At 38.2% G+C, this 26,054-nt stretch overlaps 1 protein-coding gene across 1 annotated transcript in view; it reads right to left on the bottom strand.

The window, feature by feature from the left end:
* Positions 1 to 26,054, bottom strand: part of DCHS2 (dachsous cadherin-related 2) — a 393,558-nt gene that overhangs the window by 74,945 nt on the left and 292,559 nt on the right. The window contains exon 13 of the mRNA XM_006884496.1: positions 17,570 to 18,427. Coding sequence (XP_006884558.1) covers positions 17,570 to 18,427 — 858 coding nt within the window. The remainder of the gene's footprint in view (positions 1 to 17,569; positions 18,428 to 26,054) is intronic.

Below are 26,054 nucleotides of genomic sequence, written 5' to 3'. Positions count from 1 at the left end.
CCGCTATGCAACCTTAATTCTGGATAAGTGACTTTTAAAACCGCTGAGAGGTCAAGCTTTTTCTTGAACTAAAGTAAAGCTAAATAAGAATCATGTGTACCTGTTTCAAAATAAAGACACACGTGTTGTTGATAACATTATTGTTGTTGATTACCACTGAGTTGAGCACGACTCATAGTGACCTTATGAATAAAAGGCCTTGAAGCCTTTCTAGAACTATCATCATTTATCAGAATTCATAGAGGTTTCCAAAGGCATGTTGTTTAGGAAGTGGATGCCACTGAAAGGATATTTTTAACATGAGGGGTGCTTGTACACTAATATAATCCTGGACTAATTGTTTAGGATTGGCAAGCAACTTTTTTATTATAATTTGTCTCTCTTTTTTTCCTACACAGAAATGGCTTGCCTGACATGACTACTGTAATTAATATGACAACTTTGGTTAGCCTTATAAACCAAAGAACGGGAATTTTCGTTTTTTAAACCACTCTCTTTTGTATTATTAGTAAGTCTTACTCTTTGGAGAAAGAACAACCTGGCCTGTTTATAAAACAGTATTTTGAACCTATCTGGCTGAGGGTCAGATGCAGGGCTGAATGTCTTCACAAAGATAAAGGCTGCCATGTGGAATCTTTATCTTCAGAGGAAACTTGGCATTCTCAAAAGATTTTCTCATTCTAATTCCTCCAGACCTACCTTAGATTCAAAAATTAGGTGATGAAATTCCACACTATTTTAAAATTTTGTTATTATTGTTGATTGCCTTAGAGTTAGCACGACTCATCATAGGGACCGTATAAACAAAAGACCTGAAGCCTTTCTATAACTATCTTTGTTTCTCAAAGTTCACAGAGTTTCCAGAGGTATGTTGTTTAGGAAGTAGGTACCACTCCAGCTTCCAACAAAGGTTAATGGTGCTTTTTTTCAATTACTTCATTGTAGATATGAGGCGGGCCCTATATAATAAAAGAGGAATGATAGATAATATTTTGTTCTTTTTATGTTATCCTAGGTACAAGATAATGATTTGATACAAAATGTATGCAAACTATTAAAAAGTATAGAAAAGGAAGGAATATGGTCCAATTTTGTTTCCTATGAAGTCAGCATTTTAATACCAAATCCAGGCAAAGACATCCCCATAAAAGAAAATTATAGGAAAAAAATCTCATAAATACAGCTACAAAAAGTCTCAAATAATCTAGCCAACATAATTTAACAACATATTAAAAATAGAATACATTATGGCCAATTGGAGTTCATACCAGTGATACAAGGATGATCCAAGATAGAAAATCAATCAGTCAAAATAATTCACTGTATTAATAAAACAAAAAGACTCATATGACCACCTCAGTTGCTACAGAAAAGATATTTTATAAAATCCAACTTCTTTTCTTAAAAAAAATCATCAAAATATGAATAGAAGGGAAATTCTTTAATATAATTAAAGCCAGATATACAAAGCTGTAGATAGTATATGGACGTAAATTCCATAATTATGGAAAAGCACATCAAGGAAGAAAGTAAAATTTCTCACCTGGTTTGGAAATAAAATGAAACAGATGGTAGTGTTTTAAGAACTGAACATATTTTATTGTTATAATTGTTGTATAACGAGTGATTGTTAAGGTGTGAATTAATGCCCAGTAAACCTTATATAGTTGAATTAAAGGCTTAATGAATGCAGGTGAAGAATAACAGTGAAAATGACCAGCATATTAGTATGACTTTGACAGGGTTTCTGTGAAGAAGTCATTATTATCACTGCATTAGAGAAAGAGGAAGAGTACACATGTTAAAGATACAACTTGCCTATTGCGAGCTGTGGAGTCAAGGCAGAGGCTGACTCAGCTACACTAATTGATCTCATGGATTCTACATGCTAAGATACATACTGTAACCAGCCTTAACAATAATAGAAACTTGAAGTCACTGCAGTAGTTAATTAGCAAAGGACTGGAAAAAAAGGACATTTTTCTCTGAAATATTAATATTTTAACTTATTTATTGTTGTTGTTGTTGTTGTTATGTGCCGTTGAGTCGTTTGCACAACAGCCCTAAACCCTGCTCTATCCTGTGCCAATCGCATTGCCTCTGACACACCCATCCCAATTACCCCAGTCACTGAATCAATCCACCTCATAGAGGGTCTTCCCCTCCTGCGCTGTCCCTCCACCCTACCAAGTATGATGTCCCTCTCCAAGGACCTCTCCCTCCTTACAACATGTCCAAAGTATGTCAGACGAAGCCCTAGAATCCTTGCCTCCAAGGAGTAGCCTGGTTTAACCCTCTCTAGGATGAATCTGTTTGTTTTCTTTATTAGCTAAGATTCAATATGTATTTTACTGATTAGAGTGCCCCCATGTGTCGTTATGCTGTAATTTTATTTCAAGCCTTTTAATGTTGGTTACTTTTTTTTGTCTTTTTTAATAATTTTAATGAACATTTACAGCGATTTTGGATTTCCATTCATTCATTGCTACACTTCTCTCCCTGCCCAGCTCTCCCAACCCCCCAGTTCACTCCTCTCTTTCAAAAGTAAAAGAAACACACCCTCCCTGGTACACAATCCCTCTGCACACCTCCCACCGTCCCAAGTACATTCCACTATGCAACCTTAATTGTGGACTCTTGGTTACTTTTAACGAGAGCATCAATAACATCTTTTTATTTCAATTTTTCTATCATGGTCATTCAAGAGATGCATAAAGTTGTATATAGTCCATGTTGGAGGTTATGGTAGCTGATCCGTCCCAATCAAGGTAACTAAAATATTAGAAATTCAACACTGGAAATAAGATCTGGCTTTTGAAAGGTTTAAATTTTTAATGAATTTCATAAGGATCATGTAAAACATTAACATTCTAACAGGTTCACAGTACCTGAACTGACAGTAGGAGAGGAGGCAATTTGGGAGGGGTGACGATAAGTGTGAAGAGTAACGTCACAACCTGTCACACTGCTTTATTTATAGCTTATCTCTGTTTTATAGGCCATTAGAATGATCTGACAATGTCTCTATTAATAAATGAACATTTCATGACAAATTCTCAAGGAGATACTGTTACTGTTATTGTTGTGATGTGCTACGGAGTTGCCTGCAACTCATAGTGACCCTAAGTACAATAGCTCTGAATTCTGCCTTATCCTGAGGCAATCTCACTGACTCTGACACACCAATCCCACTGCCCCAGTTACTGTTTCAGTCCATCTCATCTGGGGTCTTCCTCTCCTGAGCTGCCCTCCACCTTTACAAGTATGATGTCCTGCTCCAAAATATACCACAACCCAAGAACTAGCACATGGGAAAAGGAAAGGCATACTGATTAAAAAGTTGATTCAGCAAGAGAATTTCAATCAAGTATAAACTCAATAAAAGACCTTCAAAATACATAAAACAAATTTTAGCAAAACTGAAAAGAAAAGTAAACAGTTTCAAAAGAGTAGGACACTTTTGCACACTGCTCTATGAAAGGCAGTACAAAAAAATAAATAGAACAAAGACAAAGAGCTCAACTACACAATCAACCAGCTTGACCTCATGGATAAACACAAAATACTTGATCTAATAAAAGAACAATATACTTTTTTTCCCCCAGTGCACATGGGCCATCCTCAAAAAAAGGCTATATTCTACACCACAAAACAACAGCAATAAATTTAAAAATAATGAAATAACACAAGTTACTTCCTTGGTTCACAACACCATAAAATTAGAAATCAATAAAAAGAAGGGAATTGGAAACTAAATAACACAATACTGGGAAAACTACTGACTGAATAACAAAAGAATAAAAGGGAGAAATAAAAACTATTGACTGAGTAACAAAAGAATAAAAAGGGGAAACAAAAAAGAATTAGTAGAAGCAAACAAGAGTAAAAATATACTGAAACCTTTGGGACACAGGAAAAGCAATGCTCAAATAATTGATGAACACATTAAAAAAAAAACAAAAAATCCATATAGTAATCCAAAATCTCCAACAATTAAAAAAAAGAACAGAATAAAGAAAGGTTTCATAATTTCCAGAAGAAAGTGGATATCAAAAACTAAAGCGGAAAACAATTGAAAGTATAAAAGACTATAAATTGGTTCTTCAAAATGTCAACAAACCACTGGCTAATTTAACCTGCATTATGCAGACAGTATAAACTTGTTTGCTGAAAATAAAGAGAAATTGATAAAGAACACTTGCTAAAGAGTATTAAAGATTAATCATACTGAATAAAAAACCTCAGTATGTTTCATACTTGAATCAAAACAAACAAAAAGCACCAACAAAAAACCACAAAAAGAATCTTCCCAAATGGACCAACGTTGTTGTCAGGTGCTGCTGAGTCGAGTATGATCCATAGTGACTCTATGAACAACAGATCGGAACCCTATCCTGTCCTGTCCTGTGCCATCTTTGCACTTCCTTACACAGTGCAGTCCATTGCAGCAGTTACTGTGTCAATCCACCTAGTGCAGGATCTTCCTTTCTTCCATTTCTTTCTTTCCAATAGGCAACATCATAATAAATGGAGAAAACACTGAAGTTGTCAATATGCCACCCAGGTTGATAATCAACACCATTGGAAGCAGCAGTCAAGGAAAAAAATTAATATATTGCACTGGGCCAATCTTCTGTCAAGGATCTCTTTCAGGTGTTAAAGAACAAGTATGACAGACTAAGGACTAAGGTGTGCCTGACTCAAGCCAAAGCATTTTCAACTGCTTTATATGCATGAGAAAGTTAAAAACAAATAAAGAGCAAAAAAATAACTGATGCACTTAAATTGCATGAAAAAAAATATTGAATGTACTATGGACAACCAAAAGAACACACAAATAGTGTTTTGGAGAAAGTGTAGTAAGAGTGTTCCTTAGAAGCAAAGACTGTAAGACCTTGTGTCACACATTTGGGGTATGCTATAAAGATAGGCCTGTCTTTGGAAAAGAACGTCATGTTTCGAAATATGTAGGGTCATTAAAGGAGAAGGTAGATCACAAAAAGATGGTTTGACAAAGTGACTGCAACAATTGGCTTAAGTACAGGAGAGATTGTGAGGCAGGTAGGAGATTGGGAAGCATTTCAATGTTGTACATACAGTCACTATGAGTTGAGTCTATGGCATCCACAACAACAATAACAAGTTAATAAAGGAAATCACAAAGAAATCACAAATAAGAAACAAAATGAGCTTTGCTACAACAGAACCAATTAAAATTAAAAGAATGATAACATAATACTAGGAGAAACTATACTCCAACAAATTAAAATATGAAAGAAATGAATAAATTTTTTGAAACACATTTTACCTGTAATTTGAGCAGATTTATAGCAAAAAATCAGAACCATGTGGATTACAACAAATTGTGGCTAACATTGAAAAGAATGGAAATCTCAAAACTTTTTATTGTGCTCATGTAAAAACTAGACTTGGATCAGGAAGCAAGCCTCAGAACAGAGCTAGGAAACACTGTTGTTGTTGTTTTTAAGTGCGCAGGCGGCTCATAGCGACCCTACGAAGGAGAGTCCTCGATGCTTGGGTGCCTTTCATCCTCTCTCCAGGTTCATAGGGTTTCCGGAGGCAAGCTATTATGGAAGTGGAAGGAAACACTGCATGGTTCAAAATCAGGAAAGGAGTATGTTAGGGTTGTGTCCTGTACCTACACCTTTTCAATCTATATGCAGAACAGATCATTCAAGAGCCTAGACTTTATAAGAAGGAATGTGGCATGAGGATCAGAAGAAGACTCATCAACAACATGCGTTATGCAGATGACACAACCTTGGTCACTGAACCTGAAGAAGACCTGAAATGCTTGCTGCAAAAGATCATGAACTACAGTTTTCAATATGAATTGAAGCTCAACATAAAGAAAACAAAGATTTTCACCACTTGGCCATTTGGTAGCACCATTATAGAGGTTGACTGATTTGAGAGGAGATTGAGATTGTTGACAATTTCAACTTGCTCAGATCCACAATCAATACTCTTGGAACCAGAAGACAGGAAATCAAAAGACGAACTGCATTAGGAAAGTCTGCTGTCAGGGACCTCTCTAGAATGCTTAAGTGCAAAGATGTCAGTCTAGAGCTTAAGATGTGCCTGATCCAGGCTATAATCTTCACAATAACTTGCTATGCACCAGAGAGTTGGACAATGGCCAAAGCAGACAGAAGAATTGATTCCTTTGAGTTGTGGAGTTGTGGTGCTGGAGAAGAGTATTGGACATACCATGGACTGCCAAGAGAACAAACAGGTTTGTTCTAGAGAGGGTGAAACCAACTTCATATATGTATATGTATATGTATATGTATATATATATGTATGTGTGTGTGTGTGTGTGTGTGTGTATCTCCTGATATAGATTTCTATATATCTATATCTCCTGGCTTACTTACAAAGTTTGTATACATTATTTTTCACACCAAATCTTTCAGCTTTCCTCCACCCATCAAATTGTGTGACCCTATGATTATCACCTCCCCTCAGCCCTGGCCCATCCTCAGCCCTCTCTACTCCACCCTACCCACCTTGGAAGCAAGGATTTTGAAGCTCCACCTCACATACTTTTAGCATGTTGTCAGGAAGGGCCAGTCCTTGGAAAAGGACATGATGCTTGGAAAGGTGGAAGGACAGAGCAGGAGAGGGAGACGCAGGATAAGATGAATTGACACTGTAACTGGGGTAGGCGTGTTGAGGCAGCGAGGTGGGCTCAGAATAGGGTAGGGTTCAGAACTATTGTGCATAGGGTCACTATTAGTTGTAGTCGAATTGACCGCAAATAACAACCACCACCACCTAGCAAACAAAGAAAGTGCACAGATCACAAAACAATTCCCAACAACAAAAAAGGCCTGACCCTGATGCCTTTTTTAGGGAGGCCATCCCCCCCAAAAGGCAACACAAAACCTTGAATTTGAGGGATTTTTAACAAAGACACATGAAAGAAATACAAATATGTTGGAGCTAGTATCTATCTTAACTTCAAAATTTTTCTTTTAACAAGATCTAAATGTTAATAGTTTAGAATGAGGAAAAATTAGAATAATGTAAAAAAATTACTCACAATACTTCTGGTAAGATTTTTGAGTGATTTAGTTGAAAAGGTAAGCTTCCAATAGGCATATTTATTTTCATGAGAAAAAATAAATACAATAAAATTATGGGTATATTATTGTAGAGAATTATGCTGACAGTTACAGAATACTGTTGGATAATCTACATCAAGGCCATTTTTAACAATGACCAACAGATTTTTCAATCTTTTAAAACCACTGAAATTTAATATTTAAAAGAAAAACACCCCACAACTTCTTCCAGTGTCTATGGTACAACCTAGCAGTCTGTTTTAAATTAATATTTCAAATGTAGCTATGGTCAGAATGAGAAACATCAATTAGTGTCTTAGGCATCTTGGCACGGTTTTTTACATGGAGTTACGAAATATTACTGACGAGTATAGGTGAGTGCTTCTAATAAAATTTAACAGCCTCCTTAACTGCCATGTATTATTTTCCCCTTTGTCCTTCCTACAAATATTAGTTTGTATCTCTCCTTAGACTTTATACTTGTCACACATGCCATTTTCACTCTTCAAGGAGAGATCTAGACTCACTGTTTTGAGATGTCTTCTTACATACCTACTCACATTTTTAAAAAAGTACCCATTGTATTTATTGTGCTTAATTGTTTTCTATTTGAGTCAAAGTCTACAAATGATATTTATTTTTCTTTTAGACACTGTTGTTGTTAGGTGTCATCAAGTCAAGCATGACTCATAGTGACTCTATGAACAACCAATCTGAATACTGTCCTATCCTGTGCCAGCCTCACAATATCTGACACAGTCAAGCCCTTTGCTGCTGTCACCATGACAAACTTAACTCATCATTTCTCAAGCAAAAATAAGTGAAGAACAAATTCAAGCCTCAAGTTGCAAAACTTGGGCTTGATACATAGATGAAGGAGTCTACAGACAAAATATTGAATGACTCAAGGGGCATTTAAAAAATAATAATAATAAGGAAAGGTAATCTCCAGTTTCATTTGGAATGGAAAGAAGCCCCAGATAAGCAAAGCACTCCTTAAAAATAGAAAAAAGGTAGGAGGCATCTCACTCCCCAATTTCAAATCCTACTACACCGCTGTGGTGGTTAAGACAGCATGGTACTAGTACAATGACAGACACATAGATCAATGGAATAGAACCCGGAATTCAGCCCATCTACCTACGGTCAACTGATTTTTGACAAGGAGATGAAACCAAGTAAGTGGGGAAATGACAGCCTTTTAAACAAATGGTGTTGGCAAAATTGGAAAAATAATTGCAGAAGACCCAAGCAAGATCCACACTTCACTCCATATAAAAAAAAAAAATAACTCAAGGTGGATCATGGACCTAGGACTAAAACCAAGGACTATAGCTTCATTAAAGAAAAACTTGGATGAACCCTAGTACTCTTAATCCATAACATAAACAGTCTTCCAAGTATCCCAAAAAATCTACAACCAGGAGACGATAAAATAGATGAATGAGACCTTCTAAGAACCAAATCCCTGTGCACATCCAAGAACTTCTCCAACAGGGTAAAAAGGGAAGCCACTGACTGGGAAGAAGTATTTGGTAATGACATGTCAGATAAGGGACTTATATCTAGAATTTATAAAATACTTGAGCAACACAGCAAGAAAAAAAGGTAAATAATCTAATTGAAAAATTGGCACAGGATATGAACAGACTCACCAACAAAGACATTCATTTGCTAACAAGCACATGAAGAAATGTTCAAAATCCCTAGCTCTAAGAGAGATGCAAATCAAAACAATTATGAGCTATCATCTCACCTCAGTAAGAATAGCAAAGTTTAACAGAACAGCAAGCAACAAATACTGATGAGGGTGTGGAAAAACTGGAACCCTTATTCACTGTTGGTGGGAGTGTAAAATGGTGCAACCACTGTGGAAGGCGGTATGGCGCTTTCTCAAAAAGTTGCAAATAGAGATACCATTTGACTCAGCACTTCCACTACTGGGAATATACCCTAAAGAATCCAGAACTGTCACCCAAATAGATATATGCACACCTATGTTTATTGCTGATTTGTTCACAATAGCAAGGAGTTGGAAACCACCCAGGTGCCCATCAACAAACGAATGGATAGAGAAGTTGTGGTATATTCACACAATGGAATACTACACTGCATTGAAAAACAAGGAACTCATGCAATATTATTCAAAGTGGGTGACTCTGGAGGACATTATGCTGAGTAAAATATCTCAGTCACAAAAGGACAAATACTGCATGATGCCACTGTTGTGAAAAGTGACGGACATCAGGGTTGGGGTAAGACTGAGAAAAACAGGTTAGATCATGTATACTGGATTGAAACAGATGAGGGAGAGTACAGTTTAAAAGTGATATGTTGTTGTTGTTAAGTGCCGTCGAGTCGCAGGCGACTCATAGCGACCCTATGAAGGAGAGTCCTCAATGCTTGGGTGCCTTTCATCCTCTCTCCAGGTTCATAGGGTTTCCGGAGGCAAGCTATTATGAAGTGGATGCCTCCACCCCACTCTCTGTCCACATTGTGTAGCCAACAATTAATGCATCTGACACATCCGTTATAAGTGATAAATGATAGTATATTATGATTATCACAGGGATCCAGAATTAAGGTTGCATAGTGGAGTGCATTTGGGGCGGGGGGGTAGGCATAGTCGGGGTTGGGGGGATTGTATACCAACAAAGAAGTTTATCTTTTGCTATTCAAAGAGAGGAGCAAACTGGGGGGAGGGGTGTAAAGAAAAAAAATGCAACAATGAATGAATGAAAATCCAAAATCTCTGTAAATGTTCATTAAAATTAATAAAATAAAATTAAAAATAATAATAAGGGATAGAATAAAACAGAGACAGTGAACCACCTCAGGAAGCAGGATATGATCAAGAACTGAGGAAGAAGTCCAGACTGCACTGAAGGCACTGGCAAAATAGAAGAATCCAGAAAGGGTATACCAATTAAGGTGTTTCAGGAAACAAAACCCTGAAAGTGTTCATTTGTCAATGACAAGAAATTTGGAAGACAGCTACTCTACCAACCACCTAAAAAGATCCATATTTATACCCATTCATAAAAAGGGGATCCAATATGTCATTCAAGTAAACTTATCAAATATTATTAAAAGTGTGACTGAAGCAGTACGTTCACAGAGAACTTTTAAAAATTTAAGCTGAATTGAGAAGAGGCTGTGGAATGAGAGATATCATTGCTCATGTCAAAAGGATCTTGGCTGAAGCAAAGAATATAAGTATAATGTTTATTTTATTTTATCTAGTATGCAAATGCATTTAACTGTGTGAATCACAGTAAATTATAACTAACACTGAAAAGAAGAATTGGAATGCCAGAAAGCTTAACTGTGTTCCTACGAAACCTGTACAAAAACCAAGAGGCAATCTTTAGAACAAAACATGGGGATTCTGTATGATTTTTAATCAGGGAAGGTATGTATCAAGATTGTATCTTTTCATCATACTAATTATAGCTGCATGCTGAACAAAGAATCCAGAACACTGGACTAAATGAAGAATGAATCATCTGGATTGGAACAAGATTAATCAGTAACCTATCATACCCATAACACTCAACCTCTCAGCTAAAGTTGAAGCAAAAACAAAAACTAACCAACCAAACAAAAATTTCTTACAGCCTTCTGTTTAGATTATACCTCAAGATCAAGACAACAAAAGCCCTCACAACCGGCCCAATAAGAAATATCAGGATAAATGAAGAAAGATTAAAGTTGTCAAAGATTTCATTTTACTTAGATGTAAAATCAACACACATTGAAGCAACAGTCAAAAAAATAAAGCAATGTCTTGCACTGGGGAAATGTATTGTCAAAGACCTCCGTATGTGCTAATGAGCACAGATGTCACTTTGAAGGCTCAAGAACACCTGCTCCAAATGATGAGATTTTTTTTCAGTTGCCTCAAATGCATGTGAAAGTTGGACGATGAATAAGCAGGACTAAAGAAGAATTAATGCCTTTGCATTGTGGTTTGGCAAAAATATTGTGTGTACAATGATGGCTGAAAGTACAAACGAATCTGTCTTGGGAAGAAGTAAAGCCAGAGTGCTTCCTAGAAGACAGAATGGTGCGACGGTCTCATGCCTTTGAGGCATGTTCTCAAGGATGGGTCAGTCCCTGGAGAAGGATATCATGCTTGGAATACAGCGATGGTGGGGACTCTCAAACTTGGGGCACAGGTGGCACAGTTCACAGGGAGTCATGCTGCTACTTCTGAAGAAAAGTAGACGTTCAGTTAAAGAGAGGAAGATCCTCAAAGAGATGTATTGACTCTGTGATTGTAACAATAGGCTGAAGCACCAGAGAAATTGTGAAGATGCCACAAGGATCAACTTTCTTTCCCTTGTGCATAAGGTTGCTAGAGTGAAAGTTAGCATACTAACATATTTTATACTTATTTACTATGCTTTTTGACACTTTCTTCCCCCTGCTGAAATGTAGACCTCACAAGGGCAACCATACTTTGTTTACTAACATTCCATGGGAGTACATTTGTTGATACATAACTGTTATAATTTTTTTAAAATGACTTGGAGGAATAAATAAAGTATTTGAAGAGCAATTACGGAGAGCAGTGGAATGCCGAACTGGTACTTAAAGATAAAGGAGCTGGACTCAACATACAAATGACTTTCCAAACGTGGGGCTTTCTAGCTTGCTTGTACAGCTACCATCCAGTTTTGTTAAAACCTACACTCTGTACCTCTGACCTACTGAAACAGAGTCTTCGGGAGCCAGTCATATACATCATGTTATTGTCTATGGTCACAAAAGATTACTCTAAAATCCCAATCAATGTAATATTCAAGTAGAGACCAAAAGAAGGAGTGATCCAGGAGAGATGTTTATATGTGCACTGCAGTTAAGGCTTTACGTAAAGAATCTATGATTTTTAGAAAACCAATTTCAAGATTCATTAATACATTATATTTTTTTTTCTTTGTATGACTAGAATGTATTTGCTCTCCATTTGGATCTGCTCTGTTGTTGGGATACATGCTTCTTAAAAGGGACAGAAATAGAACTATGCATCTTAGAGCTGAACAATGTATGAAGATGACAGAGGAATAACTGATGCCTTTGAAATGTGGCGAAAGAGAAGAGTACTGCATATCCCATGGACTTCCAAAAGAACAAAGAAGTATATCTTAGAAACAGTGCATCTGTAGTGCTCCTTAAAGAGTAAAAGATGGTAAAGCTTTGTCTCACAAATTTAGGGCGTGTTGCTAGGGAGGCTATTCCTTGAAGAGGGACATCATGCTTAGAAAGGTCAGTGAAAAAGAGAAAGGTCCTCAATGATGGATTGACACAGTGTATTCAAAGGTTCAAGTATGTCAGCAATTATTAGGATGGCATAGGATACGTCACAGTTCATATCTGTTGTTTATAGGTTCACTATACTTACCTCAATGGCACCTAACAACAACAATATATTGCTTTACACTTAACTACTAAGTGGAAATCTCATTATATGTAAGAATAAAAGTGGAAAGCTTTTGATTTACTTTGGAAGTCACTGTTATTTTATTTTTTGTTCTCGTCATGTACTTTTGAGTTAAAATTAACTTCTAGCTGTTCGTCCAGAGAGTTTCCAGAGGCTGTAAATTGCACAAGAAGCCTGCCCATCTTTTGTCCATCGACCAGCTGGAGAATGAGAACTGCCTGTCTTTGGCTTGGCAGAGAAACTCTTTACCCACTAGGCCACCAAAGCTAGTGAAAACAATTGAAATGTCTCTTAATTCTATTTCTAAAAAATAAGAGGCATCTAAAACTCAAATAGAACTCAAATCCAGATTAATCACATGTAGCTGAAAACACCCTTAATATTAAAATTATTTGCACAGAAAATATAGTATGTTATTAGTAATTTAAAATATTCAGGCTAAGACAAATGGTTTTCCTGTCAAACATTCTTCTAGGTGGTATAGCACTGGTCTGTGCATTGCTGTACAGAGGTAACTCGTGGTTGCTGTGATGCTGAACACTGGGACAGTGATGTGCCAATCGTGGTAATGGGCATGTATGGTGGACAGTGTTGGCTGGAGCTTCCTGACTAACTCAAGCCTGGAAGCAGGAGCGGCATCCACTTCCAAAATGGCTTGCCTCCAGAAACTCTATGTACGAACAGTGCTCAGGCTGTTCGTTCATAGGGTCACTATGAGTCGTCTATGACTCGATGGTACCAAACAACAACAAAAACAAGACATGAATAAATAATGATGTTTAAAAATTAGATTTCAGTTTAAGTAGTGGCTTATGTCTTTTTAGATCAAATGAAATTGAATTACTATAACATGACAAAATAGACAAAACAGGAACAAGAAAACAGCACATACCAGATTTTCAGTCACCAAACACTTCCTATTCTGAATGTTGTAGCCACTTGCCTTTGCCCCACAGCTGCTTGAAAAAATGAGGATATTCATCTCTCTACCCACTACTCAGTGCGGAAATTATCGAACAATATCATTAATATCACATGCAAGAAAGATTCTGCTGAAAATTATCCAAAAACATTTGGAAGAATATGTCAACAGAGAACTGCCAGATGTGCAGGCTGGATTTAGAAGACGTCGTGTTCCTAGGGATATTATAGCTAATGGTAGATGGATCTTGGCAGAAAGCAAAGAATACCAGAAGAATGTCCATCTGTGCTTCATTGACTATGCAAAGGTTTTTGATTGTGTGGATCACAACAAGTTGTGGCTGACTCTGAGAAGAATGGGAATCGCAGAACATTTGATTGTGATAATGCGAAACCTATACTTGGACCAAGAGGCAGTCGTCAGAACAGAGCAATGAGACACTACATGGTTCAAAATCAAGAAGGCGGACCATCAGGGATGTATTCTCTTTCCATACGTTTTCAATCTGTATGCAAAACAGATCATCTGAGACGCTGGGCTGTACGAAGAGGAATGTGGCATCAGGATTGGTGGAAGAGTCATCAACAACCTGCATTATGCAGATAACACAAGCCTGCTTGCTGGAACTGAGGAGGACCTGAAGCGCTTGCTGCAGAAGGTCAAGGACTACAGCCTCCTATATGGATTGAAGCTCAACATCAAAAAAAACAACAAAGATTCTTACTACTGGGCCAATTGGCAGCATCAGTATAGATGGTGAGAAGATTGAGATAGTTAACAGTTTTAGTTTGCTTTATTCCACAATCAACACTCTTGGTAACAGCAGCCAGGAAATCAAGAGACGAATTGCATTGGGAAAGCCGGCTGTGAGGGACCTCTCAAGTGTATTGAAGAGCAACGACGTCAGGCTGGAGACTAAGGTACACCTGATTCGGGCTATAGTCTTCACAATTACGTGCTATGCATCAGAGAGTTGGACAGTGAATAGGGTTGATAGAAAGAGAATTGAAAGAGGTTTTCCCTGGAGAAGGTGAAGCCAGAATACTCCTTGGAGTCAAAGATTCTGAAGCAACGTCTGACATACTTTTTGCACGTTACAAGGAGGAACTGGTCCTTGGAGAGGGACATCATGTTTGGCAGAGTGGAGGGGAGGCGAAGGAGAGGAAAACCTTCTATGAGATGGATCGATTCTGTGACTGGAGCGGTGGGAATAAGTGTGTTTGAGATGGTTAGGTTGGCACAGGATAGAACGGCATTTAGAGCTCTTGTACATAGGGTCGCTATGAGTCGCAAACGACTCGATGGCACATAACAACAACACCCACTACCACTAAAAGCCAGTTACTCTCCAGTGGATCCAGGCTTTGCCATTCCCTGCTCTTATAGGTTGCTATGGAGTGAACTGAGAGAGAGAGCCTACATGAGTCAGAGCAGAACTGGGCGACTTAGAGGCTTCACTCTATGATCTTTTGGAAACAGATCATCATGCCCATCTCTGAGTGGCTGTTGTTGATTACAACCCAAAATTACTCTATTAACAATAATTCTGAACCCTGCCCTATCTTAAGCCAAACTTACTGTTTCTGACACATCTGATGCATTACCACAAACACTATGTAAATCCATCTAATCTGGTGTCTTCCTGTTCTGTGTTGACCCGTTACCCTACCAAATATGATATTCTCTAAGGACAGAGCACTTAATCATTTTCACTACTCAAAGTTTCCTCCTACTCTCTACTTAGATGTAATTGTTGTTGTTGTTGTTATGTGCCATCGAGTCATTTGCAACTCATAGTGACCCTATGTACAAGAGCCCTAAATGCCGTTCTATCCTGTGCCAACCTCACCGTCTCAAATACATTCATTTTCACCACTCCACTCAGAACCAATCCATCTCATCGAGGGTCTTCCTCTCCTGCGCCATCCCTCCACTCTCCCAAACATGGGGTCCCTCTCCAAGGACCAGTCCCTCCTTTGAACATGCCCACAGTATGTCAGATGAAGCTTCAGAATCCTTGACTCCAGGGAACATTCAGGCTTCACCCTCTCCAGGACAAACCTGTTTGTTCTCCTAGCAGTCCATGGTATAGTCAACACTCTTCTCCAGCACCACAACTCAAGGGCATCAATTTTCTTTCTATCAGCCCTATTCACTGTCCAACTCTCTGATGCATAGCACGTAATTGCGAAGACTATAGCCCGGATCAGGCGTCCCTTAGTCTCCAGTCTGACGTTGTTGCTCTTCAGTACTCTTGAGAGGTCCCTCACAGCTGAATTTCCCAATGCAATTCGTTTCCTGATTTCCTGGCTTCTGTTGCTAAGAGTGTTACCTACATCAAATTCCATCACCAGAAATTTGCAAAGAAATTTCCTAGTTGAAGAAAATTGTTTAAATTCTTTTTTTCATGCTTCCTATTATGGCTTGGAGAGATTTGGTATCTTAGTGGTAAGAAGTAATAATGCCAACCCAAAAGTGCACAGTTTGAATCCACCAGCTGCTCTGCAGAAGAAAGATGGACAATCAACTCCCCTGTGATTTACTGCCTATGAAAATCTACTGGAGAGTTAGTTATAAGTTGGTTTTGACTTGATGGCACTTAGCAACAACAACAATAACAATATTATGGCATAATTGAAGTTGCTGTTGTTGTTGTTGTTGTTGTTGTGTACTATTGAGTCAGAACTGACCCGCAGCTGACCCTACAGTGAGTTTTCAAGAGCAGTCAATCTCATGGGAGGAGATGACCCATCCTTCTCCCACAGAGCAGCTGGTGGATTCGAACCTCATGCCTTTGGGGTTGCAGTCTATCTTCTTGCCACTGTTGTTGTTGTTGTTGTTCCCTGGAGACAAAGCCACTAGGCCACCATAATTTAAAACACTGTTTCATTTTGAGGAAATATGGTCAAAATTCACAGTAGCCTGTTTTGAACTGTATACTCATAACTCTATCACATTCTTTAAAGGATACACTTTAGTTCACTGATTTGAAAGCCTCTACTGACTCTCAAAACAATGTCTCTGGAAAGATAGTAGTAATGATAATTTTGTTGTTGTGTGCCATCAGGTCACACAGAGTTGACCCTCCAGTAGGTTACCAGAAGCATGGTAACCCCCATGGGAGGAAAGTGCCCATCCTTTTCCCACAGAGCTGGTAGATTCCAGCTGCCACTTGCTTACTATGTATCATGAAGTGTTTGTTCTGTGTATTTTATACAAATTAAACCAAAATGAAATATCTTTAATGCCTAATCAATTCCAAATCATAGCAACCCCACTATGTTTCTTAGGTCTACATTTTAACAGAAAGGCCATCTTTCTCCTTGGAGCAGCTGCTGGGTTTGCAGCAAAGACCCTTTGCTTAGCAGCACAAGATACTATGGACGTCACCACTGGAACTTCTTCATATATAAACTAAGAACAAAACCAACAAAACCCCCAACATATCAAACTTACTGCCATCAAGCCAGAACCAATTCATGCTAACCCTCCAGCAGGTTCTGTAAGATTATAAATCATATTAGAGGAAACTGCCCATCTTTAGCCCAAGGAAACTAGCCCATTTAATTAAGATCTATAACATTGATAGGGTTATTGTACCTACTTTTCAGACAAGGAAACAGAGATTTAGAGAAGTTCAAATGCCCATGAGCATGTAAAAGCAGCCTGGATTTAAACCCAGGCAGAGCCCAAACACTTAACCATGACCTTAATACTCATGTTTCATTATTAAATTATTCTAAGGAATGTATAATATTTAAAGATTCAAATTTTAAAGCTATCTTTTGAGACTATAAATGTAGATAACTACAACTTGAAGATCCATGTAAGACAAAACCTTTCAATTTTTCTATTATTTCTTTTGTTTTTTTAAAGGGAGATGTTCTTCTACTCCATTTGATTATGTTTTTCTAAGTTAATTCTTTGGATGAAAACTGGAAGGCAGTTATGCTTACCATCATATCACCAACACTTGGCTATCACATGAAACTGATACACCATAGACAGGCTGGACTCAAAATTTAAGTAAATTCAAAATAGGACTCTCATATAATCCTTAGTTTCATGCATTTGGCAAAACATGTACCATGTATATTAACTTGACAGGACACTTACCTGCCTCACAGTTTTCAGGCACAATCCCTCTATACAGGCTGTGGGTGAAGGAAAGCTTGACATCTTCTTCTTCCATATGAACAACCAAGAGACCAGTGGTTGTCTTGGCTGGGATACCTTGATCCACAACATTCAGCTGCAGCCATATAGGAAAATATTCTGAAGGTGGATTTTGCTGAAGTTTAATTTCTCCTGTATGTTTATCAATAGAAAATATTGACTGTGTTTCTGAAAAACTAAAAACAACAGTTCCGTTGGGTCCCAGGTCTGGGTCATGGGCCATCAGAGTGGCAATAGTCAAGTTTTCAGGCAACTCAGGGGAAAGGAAAATCTCAAAGGGGTTCTGCTCCAAAACTGGATCATTGTCATTGGCATCGGTGACATGCACGCTTATGATTACTGTGGTGCTTCTTGAGCCCTGCAGGCTACAGTCCCTGGCCACTACCTTGAATATATGCTGGGATCTGGCTTCTCGGTCAAGGGTGTGGGCAGTTCTCACTGTGCCAGCCACAGGATCAATGGTGAATGTACCAGCAGTCTCATCAATCAGAAAATACTGAATTTGCCCATTCAGGCCTTCATCTTCATCCACTGCAGTGAGCTGGAGGACCACTGTTCCAGTTTCAGTATCTTCCCTTATGGAGGTCTGGTAATGAAGTGTGGGGAAGGCAGGGCTGTGATCATTATCATCCAACACCCTAACTTGCAGCTGCATCACCGAGTTCCGAGCTGGATCTCCCAGATCAGAGCACAGGATGACAAGGGTAAAGGCCTCGATGTGCTCCCGGTCCAAACTACGTGTGGTTGAAAGTCTTCCTGATGTCTCATTAATAGCAAAATATCCATCAATATTCCCATCTATCAAAGAAAAAAATAAACAAGAATCATTTTAATTAAAAATAATAAGCATGACGTCCATTTTATTTATTCACTCAGTAAATATTACTTTCTTGTTTCATGCTAGCATTTCTGTAAGTACTGAAGCTGTCATAGGGAACATGATGAAATTCTTGCCCTGGTAAAAAAAAAACAATCTATTGATCAGTGAAATAGAATAATATGTTTTAATGTATGTATTTGTTAATTCACTCAATAGTGAAGATATTTGCTTAGAAATTATTTGTAAGCATCTAACACATTTTGTGTGTGGCTGTGAGATGGTTAAGGTTGTGCATCAACTTGATGGCTCCCATGATTGCTCTGTTTTGACACCTGAGCCATCATCATACCTTCGATGAGGACTGATGTAGTGTTTCTACTCCCCTCCTGTGAACTGCAGTGGTAGGTGATTGAGAAGGAAGTTTCTACCAGAGGTAGGGTCAGTATAAAATATGTAGGGAATCTGGACTAAAGTGGCAAGCTCTCTGCTTGATCTGAATCGGGCATCAGGCTCAAAAATCTCTTTGGTTCTTCAGCTCCCAGCCAGCTGGACTTGCCTGGGATTTGTTACACTCCAACCCTACATGTGACAAACCTGGAATTTGTCTCTACAAGTGCATGAGTCATTTCCTTTAGAAAACTCCCTCTTTAAAAAAAAAAAAGAGAAAGAAAAATAAAGAAAACTCCCTCTACTGGACAAGCCAAAATTTTCCAAGCTCAAGCATCATTCTTTTTCGGGGGATTCTATGTTTTCTTCTAAATAAAAACAGTAAGATTTAAAAATAAGCATCAGAAGGTAAAATTTATGTCAATGAAAAAATAGCAACTTAGCAACTTACAGCATTTGCTAATATTATATCATACAAATTTTACTTCAGTTATACTACTAGAAAAAGTTTCTTCTAAGTTACCATGCCACTTTGGGCACAAATCAGATCAATTCCACGAGAGTCATCTGGGCAATTATCTACTTGTTCTACAGCATAAGCAAGGCCAATGTTTTATAACCAAGTTTTACAGAACATTACAGTAGTACCTACTCAAGAAAAAGACAAATCTATTTTAAAATGGGGGGAAAGACATGAAACGTCTCTTCACAAAGGAGGATATCCAGGTGACTAACAGACACATAAAGAGATGTTCAAAATCACTGGCAATCAGTGAGCTGAAGATCAAAACCACAATGAGAAACCATCTAACCCCAGTAACAGTAGCGAAGTTTAGCAGGACAGCAAGCAATAGTGCTGCTGAAGTAATGGAGAGGTTGGAACTCTCATGCACTGCTGGTGGGACTACAAAATGATACAGCCACTATGGAAGTCAGTTTGGCATTTCCTTAAAAACTGAACATAGAAATTCCATATGACTCAGCCATTCCACTGCTGGGAGATATCTCAAGGAAATTTGAGCTTAGACACAAAAAAGGTTACATATACATACATCCATAGTAGTATTATTCACAATTGGGAAAAAATGGAAACAACTCAAATGCTCATCAATAAATGAATGGATAAAAATCTGTGATATATTCATGCAATCAAATAATTGTTATGTGTCTGAGACTCATAGTGGCCCTATGCACACTAGCCCTAAACTCTGCTCTATTCCAGGCCAATCTTATTGTCTCTAACAGCAGCATTAAAGAACAATAAAAATTTGTAAAGTACATACAGCACGGGAAAGTCTAGAGAGCATTAGGTTGAATGAAATAACTCAGTCATGAAAGGACAGATCCTGTGTAAGACCATTATTGTGATAATATGAGGGTAACTGAAGGGTGGAATGCGGGGGAAAAGAACAGAAATATAATAGGTAGACAAATAATACTACAAGGACCAAGAGAGGATCAACCAAAGGAAGAACTGAGGTAAACACAATATGGCTATTGCAACCAGCAAATGTTACATGCCATCAAGTTCAGTATGACTCATAGCAACTATAGCTCTAAATCCTGCTCTATCTTAAGCCAATCTCACTGTCTCTGACACACCTACCCTCATCCTAGTTACTGTGTCAATCCATCTCATCCAGGGTCTTCCTCTCCTCTGTGCCTCCACCCTTCCAAGCATGATGTCCTTCTCCAAGGACTGGTATCCCCTGGAAATATGTCCAAAGTATGTAAGATGTATTCTCAAAATCCTTGCCTCCAAGTAAGGATTAGCTTGGTTTTACTCTCTGCATAGTATGTTCACTATTTTTCTCCAGCATCACAACTCAAAGGCATTAATTCTTCTGTCATTGTTGGTCATTGTCCAGCTCTACGGTGCACAAGTAACTATGAAGACCATGGCCTGATTCAGGCACATCTTAGTCTCAAGACTGGCATCATTATCATTGTTCTGTAGCACTCTGGAGATAGGCCTGACAGCATATTTTTCCAGTGCACCTTTTCATTTCTCTACTGCTTATGCCAAGAGTGGTGATTGTGCAGCCAAAAACTTGAAATTGTTAACAATCTTAATCTCTCCTCCATCCATCATGGTCCTGCTGATTGGCCGAGTGATGAGAATCTGTGTTTTCTTGACAATGAGCTTCATTCCATATTTTAGACTACAGTCCTTGACCCTCTACAGCAAATGTTTCATGCTTTCCTCAGTTTCAGCAACCAAGGTTGTGTCATGTTCATTATGCAGGTTATTGATGAGTCTTTCACCAATTCTAATGCCACATTCCTTCTAATAAAGTCCAGCCTCCCAAATTATCTGTATGATTTAAAAGGTATGGAGCCAGGACACATCCCTGAAGTACTCCTTTCCTGATCTTGAGCTATGCAGTGCATCCTTGCTCTGTTCTGATGACTGCATCTTGGTCTAAGTATAGGTGACATGAGCAGAATCAGGTGTTCTGAGATTCCCATTCTTCTCAAGGTTAGCCACAATTTGTTGTGACCCACACAGTGAAGTGTCTTTGCATAGTCAATGAAACACAGACAAGTGTTCCTTCTGTACTCTCTGCTCTCAGCCAGGATTTATCCGACATTGGCAATAATTTCCCTCATGTCATGGGCTCTTCTAAACCCAACTTGTATTTCTGGCATGTCTCTGTTGAGGTACTGTTTTATTCATTTGTTTTTTTGGGTTTTACTTTTTTAATATTTTTAATTTCTTTTCATATAGTAATACCTTTACAGCATGTTTCGTTCATATTCATTTTTCCTACTAGTTTATTTACAAATTTGAACAAATTCTTTCAATTTCCTTCACTCCCCCCCCCATCAAATTGTACAACCTAATGATTAATCTCCCTTTCCACCTGCACATCCAACCTCTCCCATCCTTCCTGGATCCTTATACTCATTCTACAATAATGTTTTATGCAATATTTATCCTTATGGGACTGAGTAAGTTCACTCAGTATAATACTCTCTAGTGCCTCCTAAGTTAGGTAATAATTTACAAAGTTTTTGCTCCTGTGTGTTGCATAGTATTCCATTGTGTGAATGTACCATAATTTCTCAATCTATTCATTTGTAGTTGGACATCTGGGCTGTTTCCGTGTTCTTGCGATGGTGAATAAAGCTGTTATTATGATCTTCAGCAGGATTTTGCTTGCATGCGATATTAGTGATATCATTCAATAATTTCCACATTCTATCAGACCACTTTTTTCCTTTTGGAATAAGAATAAATATGGATCTCTTCTAATTAGTTGGCCAGGTAGTTGTCCTCTAGATCTTTTGGCACATCCTAGTGGGCATGTCCAGGGTGGTATCTGTTTGTTGGAAAATGTCAATTGGTATTCCATCAATTCCTAGGACTTTGTTTTTTGCCAATTCCTTCAGAGCAGCTTCAACTTCCTTCTTCATCACAATTGTTTCTTGGATGTAAGTTGTTTCATGAAATTCTTCTGTGTCAGCCAGTTCTTTTTCATACAGTAACTCTGTATACTCCTTCCATCTTCTTTTAACGCTTCCTAGGTCATTCACTATCCAGCCCATAGCATCCTTAAGTGTTGCAACTCAAGGCATAAATTTGTTCTTTTGTTCCTTCAGTTTAAGAAATGCCAAGCGAGTTCATCCCTTTTGATTTTCTGACTCCAGCTTTTTTTAACACTTCATTATAATACTTTGCTTTCTCTTTTTGAGCTGCCTTTTGAAATCTTCTGTTCAGCTCATTAACTTTCCAATTTTCTCCACTTTTCTTCGACTACTCGAAGCTCTGGGGCAATATTCAGAGTCTTTTCTGACATCCATCTCGGTCTTTCATTTTTCCTTTGTCTTTGTAATGACCTTTTTCATGGATAATTTCCTTGATATTCTACCACAGTTCACTCATCTGGTCTTCACTCATTAGTGTTCAAGGCCTGAAACCTGTTCCTGAGATGGTTTGGGTTTTTAAAAAATTTTTCTTTAAATTCCAGTAGCATCAATTCAAGGTTAAATTTGGGTTCTCATGGATTTAATTTTTGTTAGCATCAGTTTGAACCTACATATAAGTAGTCAATGGTCTATTCCACAACCAACACCTAGTCTAGTTTTTACAGCTGAAATTCAACTTCTACAATTATTCTTTCTACACTGTTGAAGTCAATCCAACAGCTGCTCCATGGGAGAAAGATAAACAATCTTCTCCTCGTGTGCTTACCTGCCTCTGAAAACCTGCTGGAGGGTAAGCTACTGGTTGGTTTTGACTCAACAACACTTAGCAAGTAGGAACAACACACACACACACACACACACACACACACACACATTACAGAGAGAGAGCGAGAACTGCTGAAAAGGAAAAGGAGAAGTTATGTGGAAGAAAGAATTGTAAATCACTAGGACAACAGAGATTAGTAAAAGCATCGGATTTGAAGACATAAGTAAAATGTAGGGGAACTTGAGATGAGAGGCAAAGGTAACAGATCAATAGTAATTAATTATGATTTGTGCAGAAAAGATTGAATAAAATAAAATGTACATAAATAAACCAATGTATATGAACAATTATAAAAATGAATGATAGTGTAAATAATTTTTTAAAATCTATCCTTTTACTATTTCCTATAATGTTTGGTAGAGTAAAATGTAATATTGAGCACAGGAACAAAACGTTTTCAAAGATATTTTAAATTATTTAAATCTTAAATTATGCCTGTAAATTAGATAGGGAAAAATAAATGTACTTTAATGTCTCGCTGGCTATATTCTTTGATAAAGGACTAGGTAAAAATGCTAAGCGCAATACTGTATGAATCTACATACCAGAGACAGGGATAGGAAGTGGAATCACACAGAAAACAACAATGCTGGAGGCAATGGAAGTGGGGCCTGAATTTGCTTTCATATTACTGCTGTTGTTATGTGCCCTCAAGTATGAACCATATCAAGGCTATGAACAACAGATCTGAACCTGTCCTATCTTTGGGCCATCCTCACACATCCTGATACACTAGAGCCCACTGCAGAAGTCACAGTGTCAATCCACTTGGTTGAGGGTCTTCCTCTCCTTCACCAACCCTCTGCCTTTCCAAATATCATGTCCCTCTCCAAGGAATTGGCCTTCCTTGAAACATGCTTGAAGTATGAGGAGGGAGAGCTTCATCATCTATGCTTTCAAACAGAAATCTGGATTCACTTTTTCCAAAACATATTTGTTTGTTGTTTTGGTAGTCCATGAGATGTTCAGTGCTCTTCTCTGACACCATAGCTCAAAGATGTCAATCCTTCTTCTGTCATCCTTATACCACTCAGATGCATAGCAAGTAATCGGAAAGACCATGGCCTGAATCAGACACACCTTGGTCCTCAAACTGACATCGTTACTCCTCAATAATTAGTAAAAGTCCCTAACTGCAAACCTTTCCAGTGCAATATGTCTCCTGACTGCTGGTACCAAGGGTGTTGATTGTAGATCCAAGTAAGAAGTTGTTGTTGACAGTTTGAATCTTTTCTCCATCTATCATAATATTGCCTATCAGTCTAGCGTGGTGAGAATTTTTGTTTTCTTGACACAAGTGGTTTTAGTATTTGTGGATAAACACTAGTTATAGTATTTGTGGATAAGACATCAATTATTTGTATCAACAGTAGAGATGATCAGAGAAATCTATTTCTGAAGCAATAATTGTTGATTAAGTAACTCACTCACTAAATACCTAATAATATTTCCCATGTGACAAACTTATTTTAGACCTGGGAGTGTGAGAAAAGGGCAGTAGAAAGTTGGACAATATACAAGCACAATTGAGTAAGAATGAATGGCTTTGAATTATGCTGTTGACAAAGACTAATATAAAGCTCCTCAGAAGTGAGGATGGTGATGGAAAAACTTTATCCCACATATTTTGGGAATGTTATCACGTGGGACAAGTCCCTGGAGAAAGATACTATGGTAGGTAAAGGATAGCGCAGCCAAAAAAACGAAGATCCTCATCAAGATGGATTGACAGTGGCTGTGACAAGTTCAAACACAACAACGGTTGTAAGGCTAGCACCGGGCTGAGCATTATTTCCTTCAGGTATACACAGGGCTGCTCTGAGTCTGAACCAACTTGATGGTGGTGGCACTAACAGCAACTGCAGAACATGACTGCAGACCCCTGAGCAATGTAAGCGGCTGGCGTATAACTATTAATTGATGGTTGGCATTGTTTTACTCATCCAGAACTAACAGATCTATCTTGGAGGAAGTACAGTCAGAAAGCCAGGATGGCAGAGGTTTGTTTGTCTCACATATTTAGTATATTATCAGCACAGAGCAGGGCTCCTAGAGAAGGACAACATACTTGGCAAAGTAAAGGACAACAAAAGAGAGAGGGACCCTCAAGAAAATGATCTGCAGCTCTATTTCTGCAAAGATCACAACTCAAAACCCCCATGGAATAATTCTACTCTGTCACTTGAAGTTACCACGACTCACAATTGATCTAACTTGCAAGGGCTAGGGTGTGATGCCAGACCTTAAGAGTTCAACTACAAGAAACAAAAAGAGACCTGGAGAAGTGGAAGAATATCCCTTGTTCATGGATAGGAAGACTCAATATTGTGAAAATGGCAATACTACCAAAGGCAATTTATACGTTCAATGCAATCCCAATAAAAATACCAATCCCATTATTCAAGGAGATGCAAAAGGTAATCTCCTGTTTCATTTGGAATGGAAAGAAGACCCAAATAAGCAAAGCACTCCTTAAAAATAGAAAAAAGGCAGGAGGCATCCCATTCCCTGATTTCAAATCCTATTACACTGCCGTGGTGGTTAAGACAGCCTAGTACTGGTACAATGACAAACACATAGATCAATGAAATAGAATTGAGAACCCATAAATAAGCCCATCTACATATGGTCAACTGGTTTTTGACAAGGAAATTAAATCAGTTACGTGGGGAAACGACAGCCTTTTTTTTTTATTTAGTTGTTTATTTTTCATTTCAGTGAACATCTACAGAGATTTTGGAATTCCATTCATTCATTGTTGCACCCTTCTCCCCGCACAAACCCCTCTCTCCTCCCCCCTCCGCCCCCCGTTTGCTCCTCTCCTTGAAAAGCAAAAGAAAAACTCCCTCATTGGTACACAATCCCCCCCAAACCTCCCCAAACCCCACCCCCCTACCCCCAAATATAATCCACTCTGCAACCCTCATTGCATACTCCTACGATAAAAATAATGCCCTAAATGA

Source organism: Elephantulus edwardii, unplaced genomic scaffold (assembly GCF_000299155.1).
Source record: "Elephantulus edwardii isolate Elephantulus edwardi_28Jun2011 unplaced genomic scaffold, EleEdw1.0 scaffold00034, whole genome shotgun sequence".
NCBI classification, from domain to species: domain Eukaryota; kingdom Metazoa; phylum Chordata; class Mammalia; order Macroscelidea; family Macroscelididae; genus Elephantulus; species Elephantulus edwardii.
Note: the sequence above shows the minus strand (reverse complement) of the source record. Positions and strands in the feature narration are given on the sequence as shown.